Source organism: Bubalus bubalis, chromosome 17, assembly GCF_019923935.1.
Source record: "Bubalus bubalis isolate 160015118507 breed Murrah chromosome 17, NDDB_SH_1, whole genome shotgun sequence".
Taxonomy (NCBI): Eukaryota; Metazoa; Chordata; class Mammalia; order Artiodactyla; family Bovidae; genus Bubalus; species Bubalus bubalis.
In genome coordinates, this window is record NC_059173.1 from 56,590,989 (window position 1) to 56,606,935 (window position 15,947).

The 15,947-nt window shown below is 39.6% G+C and overlaps 1 protein-coding gene across 8 annotated transcripts in view; it reads right to left on the bottom strand.

Moving 5' to 3' along the window:
* The window catches only part of INPP4B (inositol polyphosphate-4-phosphatase type II B), a 458,048-nt gene that overhangs the window by 57,944 nt on the left and 384,157 nt on the right, over positions 1-15,947 (bottom strand). For 6 of the 8 annotated variants that reach the window (XM_025267085.3, XM_006053797.4, XM_025267083.3 and 3 more), the window contains one exon: positions 4,223-4,335. In XM_025267085.3, coding sequence (XP_025122870.3) covers positions 4,223-4,335 — 113 coding nt within the window. Of the gene's footprint in view, positions 1-4,222; positions 4,336-9,726; positions 10,027-12,728; positions 12,748-15,947 lie in introns of those variants that run through there. The other 2 variants (XM_025267088.3, XM_044930467.2) reach the window with 2 other exon arrangements.

Below are 15,947 nucleotides of genomic sequence, written 5' to 3' on the forward strand. Positions count from 1 at the left end.
CTTGTTATTCTGATGTAAGCCAGAAGAAGAATCTCTGAGTAGCAATAATTTATGGGCTCATTGCCTGCTAGGTAACAGGCGAATCACTCCGTTCTTTTTTCTTCCCTGGCCCTGGTAATGCTCCGATATGAGACACCAATCATCAACGTAGCATCAACAATGTTAATCAACATGCACTTAAGATACATTTAATGTGATGAAATACAGGTCTGCTTTATTATCTGCCATCAAGGAAGCCTTAACAGTTGCCTACTTTGAAAAGAGGGTATAATAATACAGTTCATCAAAGGTTTTTACCATGATTTAAATATGACTCCAACACTTAGCTTAGGATTTACAACTCTTTAATAGACCTTAGGTAAATACTTTCTCACCATCTTTAATGTGACTAGAGAAATGTGAGAGCATGATTTCAACATATAATCTTTTTTTATCTAGAAAACTCTAATGCTTTTAAATAAACAGTATTTCAAAATTTTTCATATAAAATAATAAAAGCTTTACTAAATTTATAATAACAGTATATAGACCTCAATGGTCACTTATGAGAGATGATCTTTAAAAAGAGTGAATATTCTTTAAAATGCTCTGTCACTATTATATGCAGCTATCCTATTAAGGATATTTCATGTGTCAAATTTAAAACGAATAGGAAGCTTGGGCAATTCCTTCAAAGCAGACTGGTTGGGTCTTCATTTCTGTATTTCACAACTCTTTAGAGCCAAATGAGTTGTTTAATTTGGCTCTAAATTTAAATTTAACATTTAATTTAACATTAGCTTAATTTAGTGTTTGGTATTTTTAAATTCTCATTTTCAGTTTTAAAAATTCATTGAGATAAAATCAAATAGCTTTATATTTTTAATTAGAACATAAAACAGTAAAAAAAAAAAAAGAAGCAATATTTCCTTGTTTTAAAGAAGAAATAGAGACAAAAATTAAAATTTTGTGGAAGATGTTGAAGGGAATTTCTATATTTCTTGAAGAGTAATACCAAGGTCCCTGGTTTACAAAGAGGATACTGAAACTCATGTATCACTCTACAGACATGCTATTTATAGTAATTAAGCCAATATTCCTAAGAATGTCAAATTTGCACACTATGGATGTTGTACATTTATCAAGGCAGGCAAACATCCATTCATTCATTCAGTGGGAAGTTGTGAGTAAGCCATATTTGACTGGTATATACGTTTCAGCTAAAGCTGAAACTCCAATACTTTGGCCACCTCATGTGAAGAGTTGACTCATTGGAAAAGACCCTGATGCTGGGAGGGACTGGGGACAGGAGGAGAAGGGGACGACAGAGGATGAGATGGCTGGATGGCATCACTGACTTGATGGACAAAAGTTTGGGTGAACTCCGGGAGTTGGTGATGGACAGGGAGGCCTGGAGTGCTGCAATTCATGGGGTCGCAAAGAGTCGGACATGATTGAGCGACTGAACTGAACTGATACGTTTCAAAAACATTTTTAGAAACGTGTAGGATTTATGGGAAATTTCTTTATATATTCAAATAAGAAAACTACATGTACTAGAAAAAACATACATTTGTGGTTCTGTGCATCCTTAACTTAAAAATTTACATGACTGACAATATGTATATAATGACATGTGTATATGTTCCTAAGTTGTCAGATAGCCCTGGGAAATGATCAAACTCCTTTTGTGCTCTCATGTCATTAGTAATGTTGCAAAAATAACTTATGACCTGTCTTTGTGAAATTTTTCTGAGAATTAGCAACCATAGCAGTCTTTGAAGATGTAAAGAGCAGACATGGGAGAAAGAACTATTAAAAACAACCTTCATGTAATGCAGGATGATGCTAAATGGGACCAGTGTAAATGAGCTGCTCAAAAGCAATCCTTCATACTGCTACCTTTGATGTTCTTCCCTGGGGCTCCAAGAGGGCATGAAGGGAAACCAAAGCAGCTTTCCCTCTGCCTTGTTCTTGGTAAATTATTTTATATATATGCATGGTAAATTATCCATTCCTTTTTCCCAGAAGAGAGTAAGTAATACTGGACTATAATTGAACCGTTTGCAGTAGGGGAAAGCCTTTGTTTTAAATACTATTGATAGAAAATAAATAGCACACACAAGAAGATCTGTTACACTGAACTCCAAATCACATAAGTAGCCCTGTATGTACAGTAAGTACAAATATGACATGCATCAAAAAGATCTCCAAAGTGTGTCTTTCTTGATGAAAAGATCCTTTCCTAGTGAAAGGATCTCTGGGCCTGAACGTTTAACAAAATTCATATTTTCATGTGAACATGCCTGAATGGTTGCCAGATAAGAGTTTAAAAATATAGGTACACTTTTCTCCCTCAATCTTGTAGAAACCTGGGATGGGAAAGCAAGTATATCTTTTACCTTGAGGGTGCCATTAAATGAGAAAAGACCATACAAAATATAGCTCATTACCCTAAGAGCCATCCATCGGTAATAAATTCTATGCCAATATCAAGACGAACAAGTACATTTACAAGCTCATTAACAAAGCACTATGTCCAGGAGCTCTACCGAGGCTGTGAGTTAGATATCTGATAATCACATTCTGTTGAAACCGTACTTCTCTAGGGTACTGGGAGCCGGCATATGGCATATTGAGTGAGGATCTGTAATAGCTCAACTGGAATTCTATCACTGCCGGGAGCCAGCGTGAGGCACTCCGCCCATGACAAAGGTCATGAGGAAGGAGGCTCGGCATACGCAAAGGCGGGATCGAGCCTCAGGAGTCCCCCTGGAAATTCTCGAGCATCTACCCCCAAAACCAGAGTCTGCCTACTTTCTGCTTTGTGCTTTCACCTACACCTCTGACTTTACGGGGGGCTGTCTCCCACTACCTCTCTCTGGAAAAAGAGTTAGCTTACAGCTCCAGTTAATAATTCCTGGGTGTGACAGTGTTTAACCTACAAACTCCTTTGGAAATCCTCTAGCCTGCCTGAATAGGTTTTTCCGGCCACATGTGATTGTTCAGAGCCTTCCAACTGTGAGAGGCAGGAGATGTTCTAAACTGCCTAAACACAGATTCCTTTGAGTAGTTAAAAGATTGATTAGAAAATGTATTGGTGAAGGGTTTTTCACTTGTTGGGCCAATGTTTGCTGCTAAGTCTCCATACTCCTTACCTACTGTGTCTTTGGCAGTGTATTGATTGATATAATGGGTGTATAGAAATGTAAAATGCAGCTTTGTCCAATGCTTTTTGGAAGGCTGGTGCCTGGCTTTGGAATAATCACCTTTAGAGAAAAATAAGTTTCTTAAAATGTTAACAGGCCTCCGGGCCAGAAGATGATGTCAATCACCTGAACTTTTGCATATGATAAGTTTGAAAGCCTGGCTTAGATTAGAACCAGGAACTGCTGTCCTTGCATGACTCCACCCCTTCCCCCATTATCCTCTATGCATACCTTAAGGTATAAAAACTACTTTGGAAAATAAAGTGCGGGCCTTGTTCACTGAAACTTGGTCTCCCCATGTCACTCTCTCTCCCAAATTCCAGCTGAGTGTCCATCTGGAGCGCGGATGTCCTCTGCGACCATTTATTTGCCTGAGCTTCTAAGACCCACTCGAGAAGGTGTCTAAGGTGGGGCACCTTCCGCTATTCGAGAGGGCGCCTGCGGCCTCCGTGGTCAGAGCTAACCTGGTGTCACGGGTTATATTGATTTTCCGCGTAAACCAAGCCACTCAGCTTCTTTTCTCCACTGAATTTTCCTACTGAGCTATCCTTATTTCAGCCGCTTTTCTCCACTGAATTTCCTCACTGAGCTATCCTCATTCTATTACTCTTTATATCTTTGATGAATAAATAATTAAATAGGTCGCCGACGCCGTCCCCGCTTCGAATACCCTGGATCAGCCGGGGCTGGACCCTGGCACTAGGGCATCACTTCAAAACCTTATTGAGATGGGCAATGGACATTGCAACATACAATATCAAGAAAATCACAGACACTTGATTTTTACGTCAAAGTATCAAACACATCCTGAATTTATAAGAAAAGCTAATGAATAGGATTTTTTCTTTCTGAATACATCTTCTATCTTGTGTTCTATTCTATTGATAAGCTAGATGCCTAATCTCTTGGATAATGGAGAGTGACATCTGGTCACCCAAAGTGCAGAAATTGGACCCTACAGAGCAGATACCCAATATGCTTCCTGATTGATCATCATGGTGACAAGGAATAATATTTGACAGGAGAGTGCCTACCGTTGCAGCCAGCCACATGATTTCTACATTCTTTCTCTTTTTGGCTTGGATATTTTGATGGAGATTTTCTAGTAATCCTTTTAAATCATTCTGTTCTTGAAAATGTGAAATGTCTGAAAAACAAGAAAGGAGGGAGGAAAAGGAAATTTGTGTTAGAGTTAAGCTGCCCACAGGGTTTTTTTAAACATATTTGTAAATGCAGTTTCCAAAACAACAAATGCCACTTTGGAGCAGAGAGTATTTGAGGATAATCATACTTCCTTACTTACTCATACTTTACTTAGAAATATGCCTCAGTTTCCCTCATTCCCTATGGTGTATAACTGGTCATATAACACTCACCAAGAAGGGAAAAGTTTTAACGATGAGGGCTGCCTCACTTCAACGAAAGCATACCATGTGGATGAGGTGTGAGACACAACTTTTCATTTTTGGTGACCAAGCAGCTAGTTTGAATCACGAGATTATATCAAACTGAACATCTCAGAGGTGAAATTTGGAGTTCAACCGAAACACATGAAATCAGTTTCTACTCAGCAAGATTCTTCAACTTAGGCGATACTGACATTTTGGACTGGCTAACACGTTGTTGAGAGTGGGCCTATAGTCTGTGTTGTGGGATGTTAAACTGCATTCTGACCTCTATCATTTAGAAGTCATTAGTACCCTTGCATTGTGATAATCAAAAATATCTTCAGACATGGCAAATGTGCCTTGTAAAGTCTATTCTGGTTGAGAACAAGTGCCATTAAGGAGCAGAGGTATGGATGGAAAGAGGAACAACGCAAGAGGCAATAGTTAATTAAATGTGATAACTGAGGAAGGGAGCAGGAAGTGACTGATTGCTCAGATCTCTACATACTCATAACTAGAGCACGGGTAGCCAATGGCATATGGTTCATATTTAAACCTAAGGAAATGTACATTATGACACAATGTCCCTGAGTCTCAGTGAGATGGAATTCAAGTTTAGAATACAGAGATGGACACAAAAAGCCTAAGAGAATGGTTGGGTTAGTACCATCATACTACACTCTACCATGGAATCCACAAATTAAGGGATGAAGAACTCCTGAGAGCTATAACAGAGGCTAAAAGCAGAAGAAAATACATAAGAACAATATGGACTATACCCAAGCTATCTTGTTACATTGAAGAGATAGATATGTTCCTGAATCTGATCATATTAAAAATGATACAAATAAGCTTTAATTATAATGAAGCTTTGCACTTTCCAAAATTGTACTAGATATTTCCTTTTATTAAAATAATATATCTGAGTAGTTCTTGACTTCAGCTCCAGAGAGTAGAGGAAATATTTCCTAATAAAATGTATTTGCAATTTATATCTACCAAGAGTGGAAGTGGTTGGTGAAATGGAACTAAGCATTGAAAACAATTATATATCTTGAATTTCATGTCCACAAAATAGAAGAAGGTCAGGACAATCCAGATTCATATCCTGTTTTAAGGAGGTGAGATGCAAATTTTTAAATAAATATATGCATGATTCCACTTTATTAGTTCCTAAATGGGAAAACTGTCAAAAGTCAATTTTTTTACTGTGTAACTATAGACGATTCCTTTTTCCTTTTCTAAATTTTTTGGCTACAATGTGTATGCGGGATCTTAGTTCCCCAACCAGGGATAGAACCCACACCCCCTGCATGGGAAGCATGGGGCCTTAATCACTGGCTGACCAGGGAAGTCCCAAGGATTCTGTTAAGAAAGAGAAACTTTCCCTAAAGACCCTGCATTGTTAGGCAGGAGACTCTGATACACAGAGGCTTGAACAGGACACAGGTTAAGGATAAAGGGGAGGAGGTGTAAATACAGAAGGCCTTGAAGAGAATTGCTGAGTCAGCGCAGGACTCAAGAGCTAATGGAAGACACCAAGGACAGTCATGGTGCTTTCTAACTGATGCTTACAGAGCAGGAGGAGTAAGTCAGGTCTGCCATCATGGCTCTTAATGCTGATAAATGGCAAACAAAATAAAACCCCAATAATCCATGGCTTAGAATAATAATCAGCAATTTTAAATGATGAAAAGGGGGTATCATTGACATAGAAAGTGACCTTGACATTGCTGAAAGGAAAAATCAGTCATATTAATAAATGAGTTTATTTATATAACATTGTGTGTGCTCGTGTGAATTTGTGTGCCACTGTGTGTGTTCACATGCTTGCCTCTTTATGAAACCGCAGGCAGAACAAGACATCGGTTATTCTTTGGGTTGTGAGACTTAGGGTGATTTTTCAGCTGCTTTTTAAAATACATATATATTTTATATTGAAATATAATTGATTAACAGTGTGTTAGTTTCAGGTGTAAAGCAAAGTGATTCAGTTATACCTATACATGTACCTATTCTTTCTCAAATTCTTTTCCAGTTTAGGCTATTACAGAATATTGAGCAGAGTTCCCTGTGCTAAACAGTAGATTCTTGCTGGTTATCTATTTTAAATATAGCAGTGTGCACATGTCAATCCCAAACTCCTAATCTATCCCTCACTCAACTGCTTTTTTTATGTCATTTGAGACACTTACCATAAATATGCATTGCTTTAAAATAGTAGTTATTTTAAAAGCAAGGGAGAACAGAGTACACATGTATAAGAAAAGGGGAAAAAACCCTGAATTCTCATAATACAAAGACCTGACCTCCAAGTCTCCAAGGTCGCAAGGTGGGATAGATTTTTAAACCATTATTAACTGCAGTCAAGTGTATGCGGTCATGGGCTATGACACAAGACAGTAAAAATAATATTAGGGGTCTAAGAAAAGGAGTGGCCAATTAAATGAAGAATAGTTGGATTTGGAAGGGTTTCTAACAAAGGTAATGCTTTGTGTCTACTGAGAGCATTTTATAGTGAGAGAAAATTGTCAGCAAAGCCATGGACCTATGAGGCGGTACTGTGGAAACAGGAAAAGTGGGAGTTCACCACATCCTTGGAGAGCATGATCTCAGAGGCAAGAATTATGAAGAGTTTTGCTACTATTCTGAGATATCTGAACTTCCTCCTTAAAAAATGGGAGCACCTGGTGAATTTTAAATATGGACATAACCATATCTGACAGGTCCCTGAGACACTTTCCGAAATCACCTGGTATAAATGACTTTCAAACATTTTTGAAAGGAATACAAAAGAATTTTACTTCATATAATTGTCCAGTTAGGCACATGTTTATCCCTTTGTAACACACATTTTATGAAATCTATTTACCCTTGGGCTTTACTGGTGACTTAGATGGTAAAGAATCTGCTTACAATGCAGGAGACCCAAGCTTGATCCCTGGGTTGGGAAGATCCCCTGGAGAAGGGAATGACTACTCACTCCAATATTCTTGCCTAGGAAATCCCATGGACAGAGGAGCCTGGCGAGCTACAGTCCATGGGTAGCAGAGTCAGACATGACTGAGCGACTAACACTTTCATATTCACATTCCATGTTGCTTTCTTTTGAATGTTGGTCCCAACCCACCAAATTGATTTAACATCTAAATCATGTCAACATGAAAAAAAAAAAAATCTTGCAAAGCATGGATTTAAGGTAAGTCTATATTCAAGATGTTTAGGTGACTGTTTCATAAGGTTCATAGTCAGAGGAGACAAGTCAAAAACCCAGTGTCTCCAGTACTGTGCCAGTAATTTTCCTCCAAACTGTGTTAGTGTCTTCGGAGTTGGCTGGTGGCATAAAAAAGCAATTCCAGTATTAAAACAATAGACTGGCTTCTTCAGAACTCTGAGAATCCAGAACAAAGCATAATAACTTTTCAAAATGATTTAGTTTCATAGTTGATGTGAAGATTTTTAAATCAGCCATTTTAAACAGACTACAAGGTTCCTAAAATAAGTCAAACAAATGGCCATCCTTTGCTCATTTCTACCACATAAAGACAGTGCTTTCAGATACATAGAAATGATGATCTGTAGAAATTTCACTCCTTCTCCTTATGGCATGCTTTTTAGAAGGAAGACATTTGATGATCTTAAATTTTTCAAGCCACTGTTTCTATTTCTGTAATGATAAAACTTGCTTGATTCAGAGCACACCCCTATCAGTCCATCACTTTGATTGAGGCTGATTTTTTTTTTAACTTGACACAAATCCTGCAGGCCCAGGAATTCCAGTCTGGTTCTAGAAACATGCAGAGTTAGTAATGACCAAATAGGTGAGATTTCAAGATGTAATGATAGATCCTGAAATAGCAACTGAAAATCCCGCTATCCATGGAACATGGATGGGTTTTGTTACTGAACAAACTGGGGTCTGCGCACCCACTTGGAGGGAAGCTAATCTACTGACTCTGAGTTGAGGTGACAACAAGGGCTGTGTTTCCTGTGGAGCACCAAGCAAGGAGTCCTGGACGGCTAGTGCTCAAAAGGCCTGAACCCCCCAGCTGACCTCAGCAAAGCATTTTTAAAGGCAAAATGAGGGAGTGGCTTCTCAGGGTATGTGATCAGCTTGTGCACAATTCTCTGATTGGTTGATGGTGACGTAACAGGGCAGTGTCACAGGGGTTAACATCATACCTCAGGCGCCAATAGGTCTGGGGGTTACATGCTCATGGTAGTCAGTAATTGCCTTCTTCCATTTGTAATACAACTCAGAAATGTGCATCAGATACTGTAATCTGGGTACTTTGGAGAGGAACTACAGCAGAGTGTCTAGGGGAGGGGTGTGTCCCATGAAGGCCTCATATAGAGTGTCCTGCTCAGGTACAATTTTCTCTGGTGTAAATATAGCTGATAAATGTTGCTTTTGGTACTCACTCCTGCATTACTCTAGGACTGGATTTAGACAGAGCAACTGAATCTCTATACTTATCTCCATAAGAGTATTCTTGTTTTCAAGCAGGGTTTAAGAAAGTAATCAGAAGGTGAAAGGTACAAGAATTTGCATTGTATTATTGGTTATATTAAATAGCAGCAAAAATCTAAATGATGATTAAAGAGAAGTAATCTGTCATATATTTATATAATGACATAGAATCTAATTCCTTGTACCTCAGACGGTAAAGAATCTGTCTGCAGTGCAGGAGATCTGGGTTCAATCCCTAGGTTGGGAAGGTACCCTGGAGGAGGGAATGGCAAACCACTCCAGTTTTTTTTAACTCCAGTATTCTTGCCTGGGGAATTCCATGGACAGGGGAGCCTGGCAGGCCACAGTTCACGGGATTGCAGAAGTCAAGACATGACTAAGTGACGAATATACATACAAAATGAATAAACATGCTGTACGTATTAACATGAAAGTATACTAAGAACTATATTGAGCAAAAAGATTCAGACAAGATAAGAGCAATAATATAAAGCCAAATGTGCAAAAATGTACCATATTTTTATGGATACATACATATAGAGAAAAATCTGAGAATATAAAATACCACATTCAGGATATTGATTTTCTCAGGGAAGGAAAAGTTTGGGATGAGAACCAAACATGGCACAAAGGAGATTTCCAGTCTGTCTAGAAATACATGTTTGTTACAAAATTTCCGAGACTGACTGATGGGTTCCAACATGTTTGTATTTGATGATTTGTGCTTTTTTGTTGTTATTTGGAACTTTCATAATTCTTTTTAAAGAAAGCACTGAGCCAAGATTCTAGGAAACGATTTTTAATGCCAACTCTATCCCTGCTTTGACATGTTGTCACAGACAAGTGGGTTAACCCTCTGTCCCTGCTTCCTGAACTGCAGTGAGGACAATAGCTCCATCATGCTTCATCAACTTGAGGTGGGAAACAATGAATAAATGTCTTGGCAGAAGAGGTGACATTTTTAAACTCTGTGTCAACTCTGAAAAACAGAGGAAGATATTTGTGGTTCTTAAGAAAGAGCTCATAGCCTCAGATAGAAAGCTACTTTCTCAGGCAAAAGTCAGCATTTATCCAAAGTAAGAAACATGCTCTGACACAGACACAGGTGCACACACGGTCAGGATTCCAAACATTTCCCCAAAGCCAGTGACTGTGCTCCCACCACTCCCTGATGGGACAGAGCAGCTAAGTTCAGAGTCACTTTGCACTAGCTATTTTTGCCCTGTTTTGTCAAATGGGATTTCTTGAACAACAACAGTTCTGAATATGACATTGACCTGATTCAAAGGCAGGGTGCTGACAAGTGAGAGGAATGAGACCATGAACTCTTAGCTCACTGAACTGTGGTGCTAATGAGGCCATGGCAATAGCTGCATCACCTCACGGTCAAATGATTTTATGTTGCCAGAGAAGGTTCCAAGAGGAAATGGAATTCACAGCTGCCTTCCCATCACCTTCCACCCATTTCTCAGTTGGGAGCAGGCAGAACATTAACAAGGATCTCTCACACCCTCATTCTGGAGTCAAGTGGTATAAGCTCATCTCCGTTGAAATCAGGACTACTTCAGGAATGAGCATCTAAATGTCAGCCAATTGGAACTTGATTTTGACCTTGGAAACTGTTTCAGGGTTATGTAAGTGACCTAAATTGTTCCAGATAAGTGAGGGTCAGGCCTCTGTGAAGCAGAAGAGGAGGAAAGCTCTTTTAATCTCATTACTATAACATACAATTGACATGGGCTTCCCCGGTGGCTCAGGGGTAAAGAATCCATCTGCAATGCAGAAGACCCAGGTTTGATCCCTAGGCTGGGAAGATCCCCTGGAGGAGGGCACGGCAACTCACTCCAGTATTCTTGCCTGGAGTCTGGCAGGCTACATTACATAGGGTCATAAAGGGTCAGACATGATTGAAGTGATTGAGCTCGCATGCACAGTTGAGCATGGTGATTAGAAGAAGGATAAAGTCAACACTAAGAGTGATGAAATAGGGGAGAAAAGTATCTTTTCAGTGCTTCTAAGGGACTGAACCAACCCTCTCTTAAAGGGTTGCCTACCTTACCAATGACATTTTCAGTTCTTTTTTTAAGTGATGCCAGGTTGAGTTAGGGTTTCTGTCACTTTCAACCAAAAGCATTCTAAGGTACATATCTGGTTATATAGGGATTTTTAACACTGACTAGCCATATTGCAAATGTGTAATGCTGCATTAGAGGTGAGGAATCACAAGTAAGTAGGAGTACTAATGGAAAGCATCCCATCCATCACTTCTACAGTGATGGTTTTAAAACATCTTTGTTTACATTCTTTGACACTGCTTCTATTAAGAAGATGGCATCTTCGTACCTTCATCTGGAAGCCGGGTGGGCTTGTGAATGTGTTGACAAATAGAGCATGGCAGATGTGATGCTCTGTGACGTTGAGGTCATAAATAACCACGAAGCTGCTGTCTTATTCTCCTGGAGCGTTACTGTCTATATTCCCTCTTTGAGGGTATCACCTATGGTAACCTCTGTACTAGGTTTGCAGAGGCCCAAGTCACGTGGACAGTCTTATTTAGGTATGCTAGTTAATAGCTTCAGCTGAGCCCAGCTTTCGAGCCATCCTAGCCCAGGTGTCAGAATGAGTGTAGAAGCCTGTTGCTGCTGCTAAGTCGCTTCAGTCGTGTCCGACTCTGTGTGATCCTATAGACAGCAGCCCACCAGGCTCCCCAGTCCCTGGGATTCTCCAGGCAAGAACACTGGAGTGGGTTGCCATTGCCTTCTCTAGCAGAAGCCGGTAGACAATGTCATTTCCCAGTCATTTTAAGGGACACCAGCCATTCTTCTTTCCAAATGACATTCTGGGAGTAGGGAGAAACACCCTGCCTGAACACCTAACCTACAGAACCTGTGAGCACAAATAAAATGATTCTCATTTTAATCGGTAAAAATGGAATGATTTATTACCTAGTAATAAATTACCAAAACAACTACAGTAAGGAAAACAAACAAACAAACAAACCTCGGAAGGGACTGTATTTCTAAGTATGAAAAAAACAAACATATGATAAACAATGCTTTTACAGTCCACTCTGGTTAGTGCTACATTCTGTAACTTTGTATCTTTTCTATAATTGATTCTGAAATAATTACAGTCAGGTGTACTAGCAAGCAAACAAATGCAATTAGTCGAAAGCCAATGAGATGTCTTAAAATTGTTAATTATGTTTTTGGGGGCTATAAAATCCTGAAAATTATGAAGAAAAAGCCCCACTGAAACCATCTTTCTTTGAATTGTATTTTCAATTTACAATTTATGAAAAAAGCAATATTAGAAATCAAATATCAAACTCCCAACATGATCAGAACTGAATAATATTTTGGCCTATATTCTTGCATTGCTTCATCTTAAATAAATTTCAAGGTTGCATCACTCATAGTAAAGAAAAAGACACACTTCAAAACTAATTGTTAAAATATATTAAAAGTAATATGTTAACAATTCTTTTAGAACTTCCATACTCACTATTGCACATTGAAGGCCATGGGACTTGGTGTATAGGGAGAATATTATAACACATTCATATTTTTCTATTTTCTTTTTTTCCAAAGAAATCATTCAGGATTTAATTTCAGAATCTCTGAGCAATCTAGAATCATGTTGAGGGCTGGGAGATGGACTGTAGGCAGGTGATACTCAAAAATTGAAGTTCTGCTTTCCTCTAGACATAGAGATATTTTTATTAATGGAAATCAGAAAATGTGAGTATGAAAAGGGTCTTTATGCGAATAAATCCCCAGGTCAGTCTTCCTGAGAAGACTAGTTGCACTACTTGGATCATTTTTTGCCTACTTTCAAGGGGCCTGGGTCCTTAGCACTGAGGAGCGTTAGATGGTCACCTTTTTTCCTTCCAACTCAATTTCCAAGTTCCCCACATTTCAGAGCCAGTAAGAAAATAGCTGTTGAGAGCACACACTACACACAAAAATCTGAACACCAAAGCAAGAATAGATTTCTCAAAGCTTAGGACTGAGAGGGAAGCAGCTTTGGGGGTAACTTCAGCACCCCAGCTCTCTGCCCATGTAGGAGTCAGGCCTCCCCCTCTTAAATATACCAAGGTCAAATGGGAGCCCAGAGAGGTAGACACATAACATGGCTTCCTCTGCAAAGGAAGGGCTCACCTCTGCTACGGCCCTCCTTTTTCTGATAATGAAGAAGGAACTGACTCCAAAACCATCAGAAAAGAGGAAAAAGAAAAAAGAAGGCAGTTGACAAGAATGGGCTTTTCTCCAATGGTCTCTGACATCTCTTTAGGTTCCTGGAGGCAAGTAAGAATGAGATATTCAAACAGACTCACTGACTTAGAGAAAGAACTTATGGTTACCAGAGCAGGAAGCGGGGAGCAGAGGGACAGACCGGGAGTTTGGTATTGACATATCACACTGCTGCTGCTCCTGCTAAGTCGCTTCAATTGTGTCCGACTCTGCGACCCCATAGACGGCAGCCCACCAGGCTCCCCTGTCCCCGGGATCCTCCAGGTGAGAACACTGGAGTGGGTTGCCATTTCCTTCTCCAATGCATGAAAGTGAAAAGGGAAAGTGAAGTCGCTCAGTCGTGTCCGACTCTGGGCGACCCCGTGGACTGCAGCCCCCCAGGCTCCTCCGTCCATGGGTTGTTCCATGGGATTTACTCTGTCCGTGGGCAAGAGTACTGAAGCGGGAGGCCATTCACTAGTATGTTTTAAATAGATAACCAACTACTGCATAGCACAGGGGACGCTGCTCAATATTCTGTAGTAACCTAAATAGGGAAATAATTTGAAAAAGAATAGGTGTATAACTGAATCACTTTGCTGATGCCTGAAACTAACACAACGTTGCTAATCAACTATGCTTCAATATAAAATAAAAATTAAAAAAGCATGAATCTTGACTGTTTCATACTATATAAATAAAATGAATAACTCCTGAGGTATTTAAAAAGTCACAAATGAGGTAAAACAGAGGAAGACAATTTTGGAAATGAGGCTGCTTTGCAAGGCTCTAAAATGAAAAGAGGTAATAAGAATATAAGGCCTTCCTTTTTTCCCTTTCATGTAGCTCCTTTTTGGCTTGAAGTGACCTGTAGTTTGATAATCTAGGATTCTCATGCATTTATAATTTATTGACAGTAACAAAATGTATTAATCTATGCACGTCGCCATAGTTCCCTTTTCTGATGTGCCTGATAAAGATAATTTTATCTCTGAGTCTTTGATTCATGACCCCTACCTGACTTCAAAGAAGAGTTGTGCTTTATCTGGAGTTGTATTCTGAAAAACTGGAAGCATGAAGAAATATGGGTAGTCGGGAAGGTGAACTAGATTGTAACAAAGGCCCCTGCACTCGTGGTTCTTGGAGAGGTGAAATGGTAGGTAGAGAGTGAATGTTTGGGAGAGTGATTTCTCAATAGATGACTGAATTACAGATTTGGAAAGAAAAGCATTTCAAAAGTCAAATAAGTTGCTGTCTCCTTTTTGATGTTTAACTCAAAGTTGGAACTAATTTTTACTTATCTTTATGTGTTGGGCACTTTACAGGATGTGGGCTTCCCTTGTAGCTCAGTTGCTAAAGAATCTGCCTGCAGTGCAGGAGACCTGGGTTAGATCCCTGGGTTGGGAAGATCCCCTGGAGAAGGAAATGGCAACCCACTCCAGCCTCCTTGCCTGGAAAATCTCATGCGCAGAGCAGCCTGGTGGGCTGCAGTCCATGGGGTTGCAAAGAGTTGGGCACAACTGAGCAACTAACACTTACTTACAGGATGTGATACTATCTTGAAACTGAATTCACAGGAAACTGGAATTAAATCAGGTCAAATTCAGATATTTATTTCCAAAAGGGAAGATGAGTCCTAAGATTTCTAATACACCCCTCACACCTCATTGTGGGACCAATGAATTATCCTAACAGTGGGGATTTCAGGAGCTCATCCTTATGAGGGTGCTCCAAAAATAAAAATGCACTTTTTTTAAAAAAGATTACCAGAGAAGCAATGATCCATATAGATAGCTATATGGATAGATCCATATAGAGAGCTGGGCTTCCCTTGTGGCTCAGCTGATAAAGAATTCGCCTGCAATGCAAGAGACCAATCCCTGGGTTGGGAAGATCCCCGCAAAAGGGAAAGACTACCCACTCCAGTATTCTGGCCTGGAGAATTCCATGGAATGTATAGTCCATGGGGTCACAAACAGTTGGACACGACACAGCGACTTTCACTTTCATATAGATAGCTACTAGTGATGGACAGGGAGGCCTGGCGTGCTGCGATTCATGGGGTTGCAAACAGTCGGACACGACTGAGCGACTGAACTGAACTGAAAGAGCTTTGCAATCAAATTCAACTAGATCAATGCGTGTACACAGGAAAAACAGAACTCTCTTGAGAAGCTCAAAGCACATACAACCATTATCTTATCTGTCTTGCTAATGTTTATAAGTGCAATGTGACAACTTCTCATCCTGGAAACTGACACTGAAAATATTAACTTCCTTTCTCCAGTGAGATAATGGTAGATGATGAACAGGTACATAAGGTTTAATTATTCTCATTTAGCTCATAATGAAATGGAGACACTCAAAGCATCAAGTGATTCACCTAAATGAACTTTTAATTGAATTCATATCTTTGGATTTCATGCCATTTGGTGCATACTAAATAGACAGGTTTACTGGGAGTCCAGCCAATCTTCAGTGAGTGGTGAAGTCTAAAGAAAGAAGACCCCACTGGGAAAAAAATGAATGTAGAAAAATGGAAGGATGACTAAAAGGCTAGAAATGTGAGTCTTGATCCACACAAACTGGAGAACAGGGTTGATGCATCTGATTTGTGAGGGGCATGAAGTGACAAAGAAGATGCAGAGTTCAATGGTGACTTGAACAG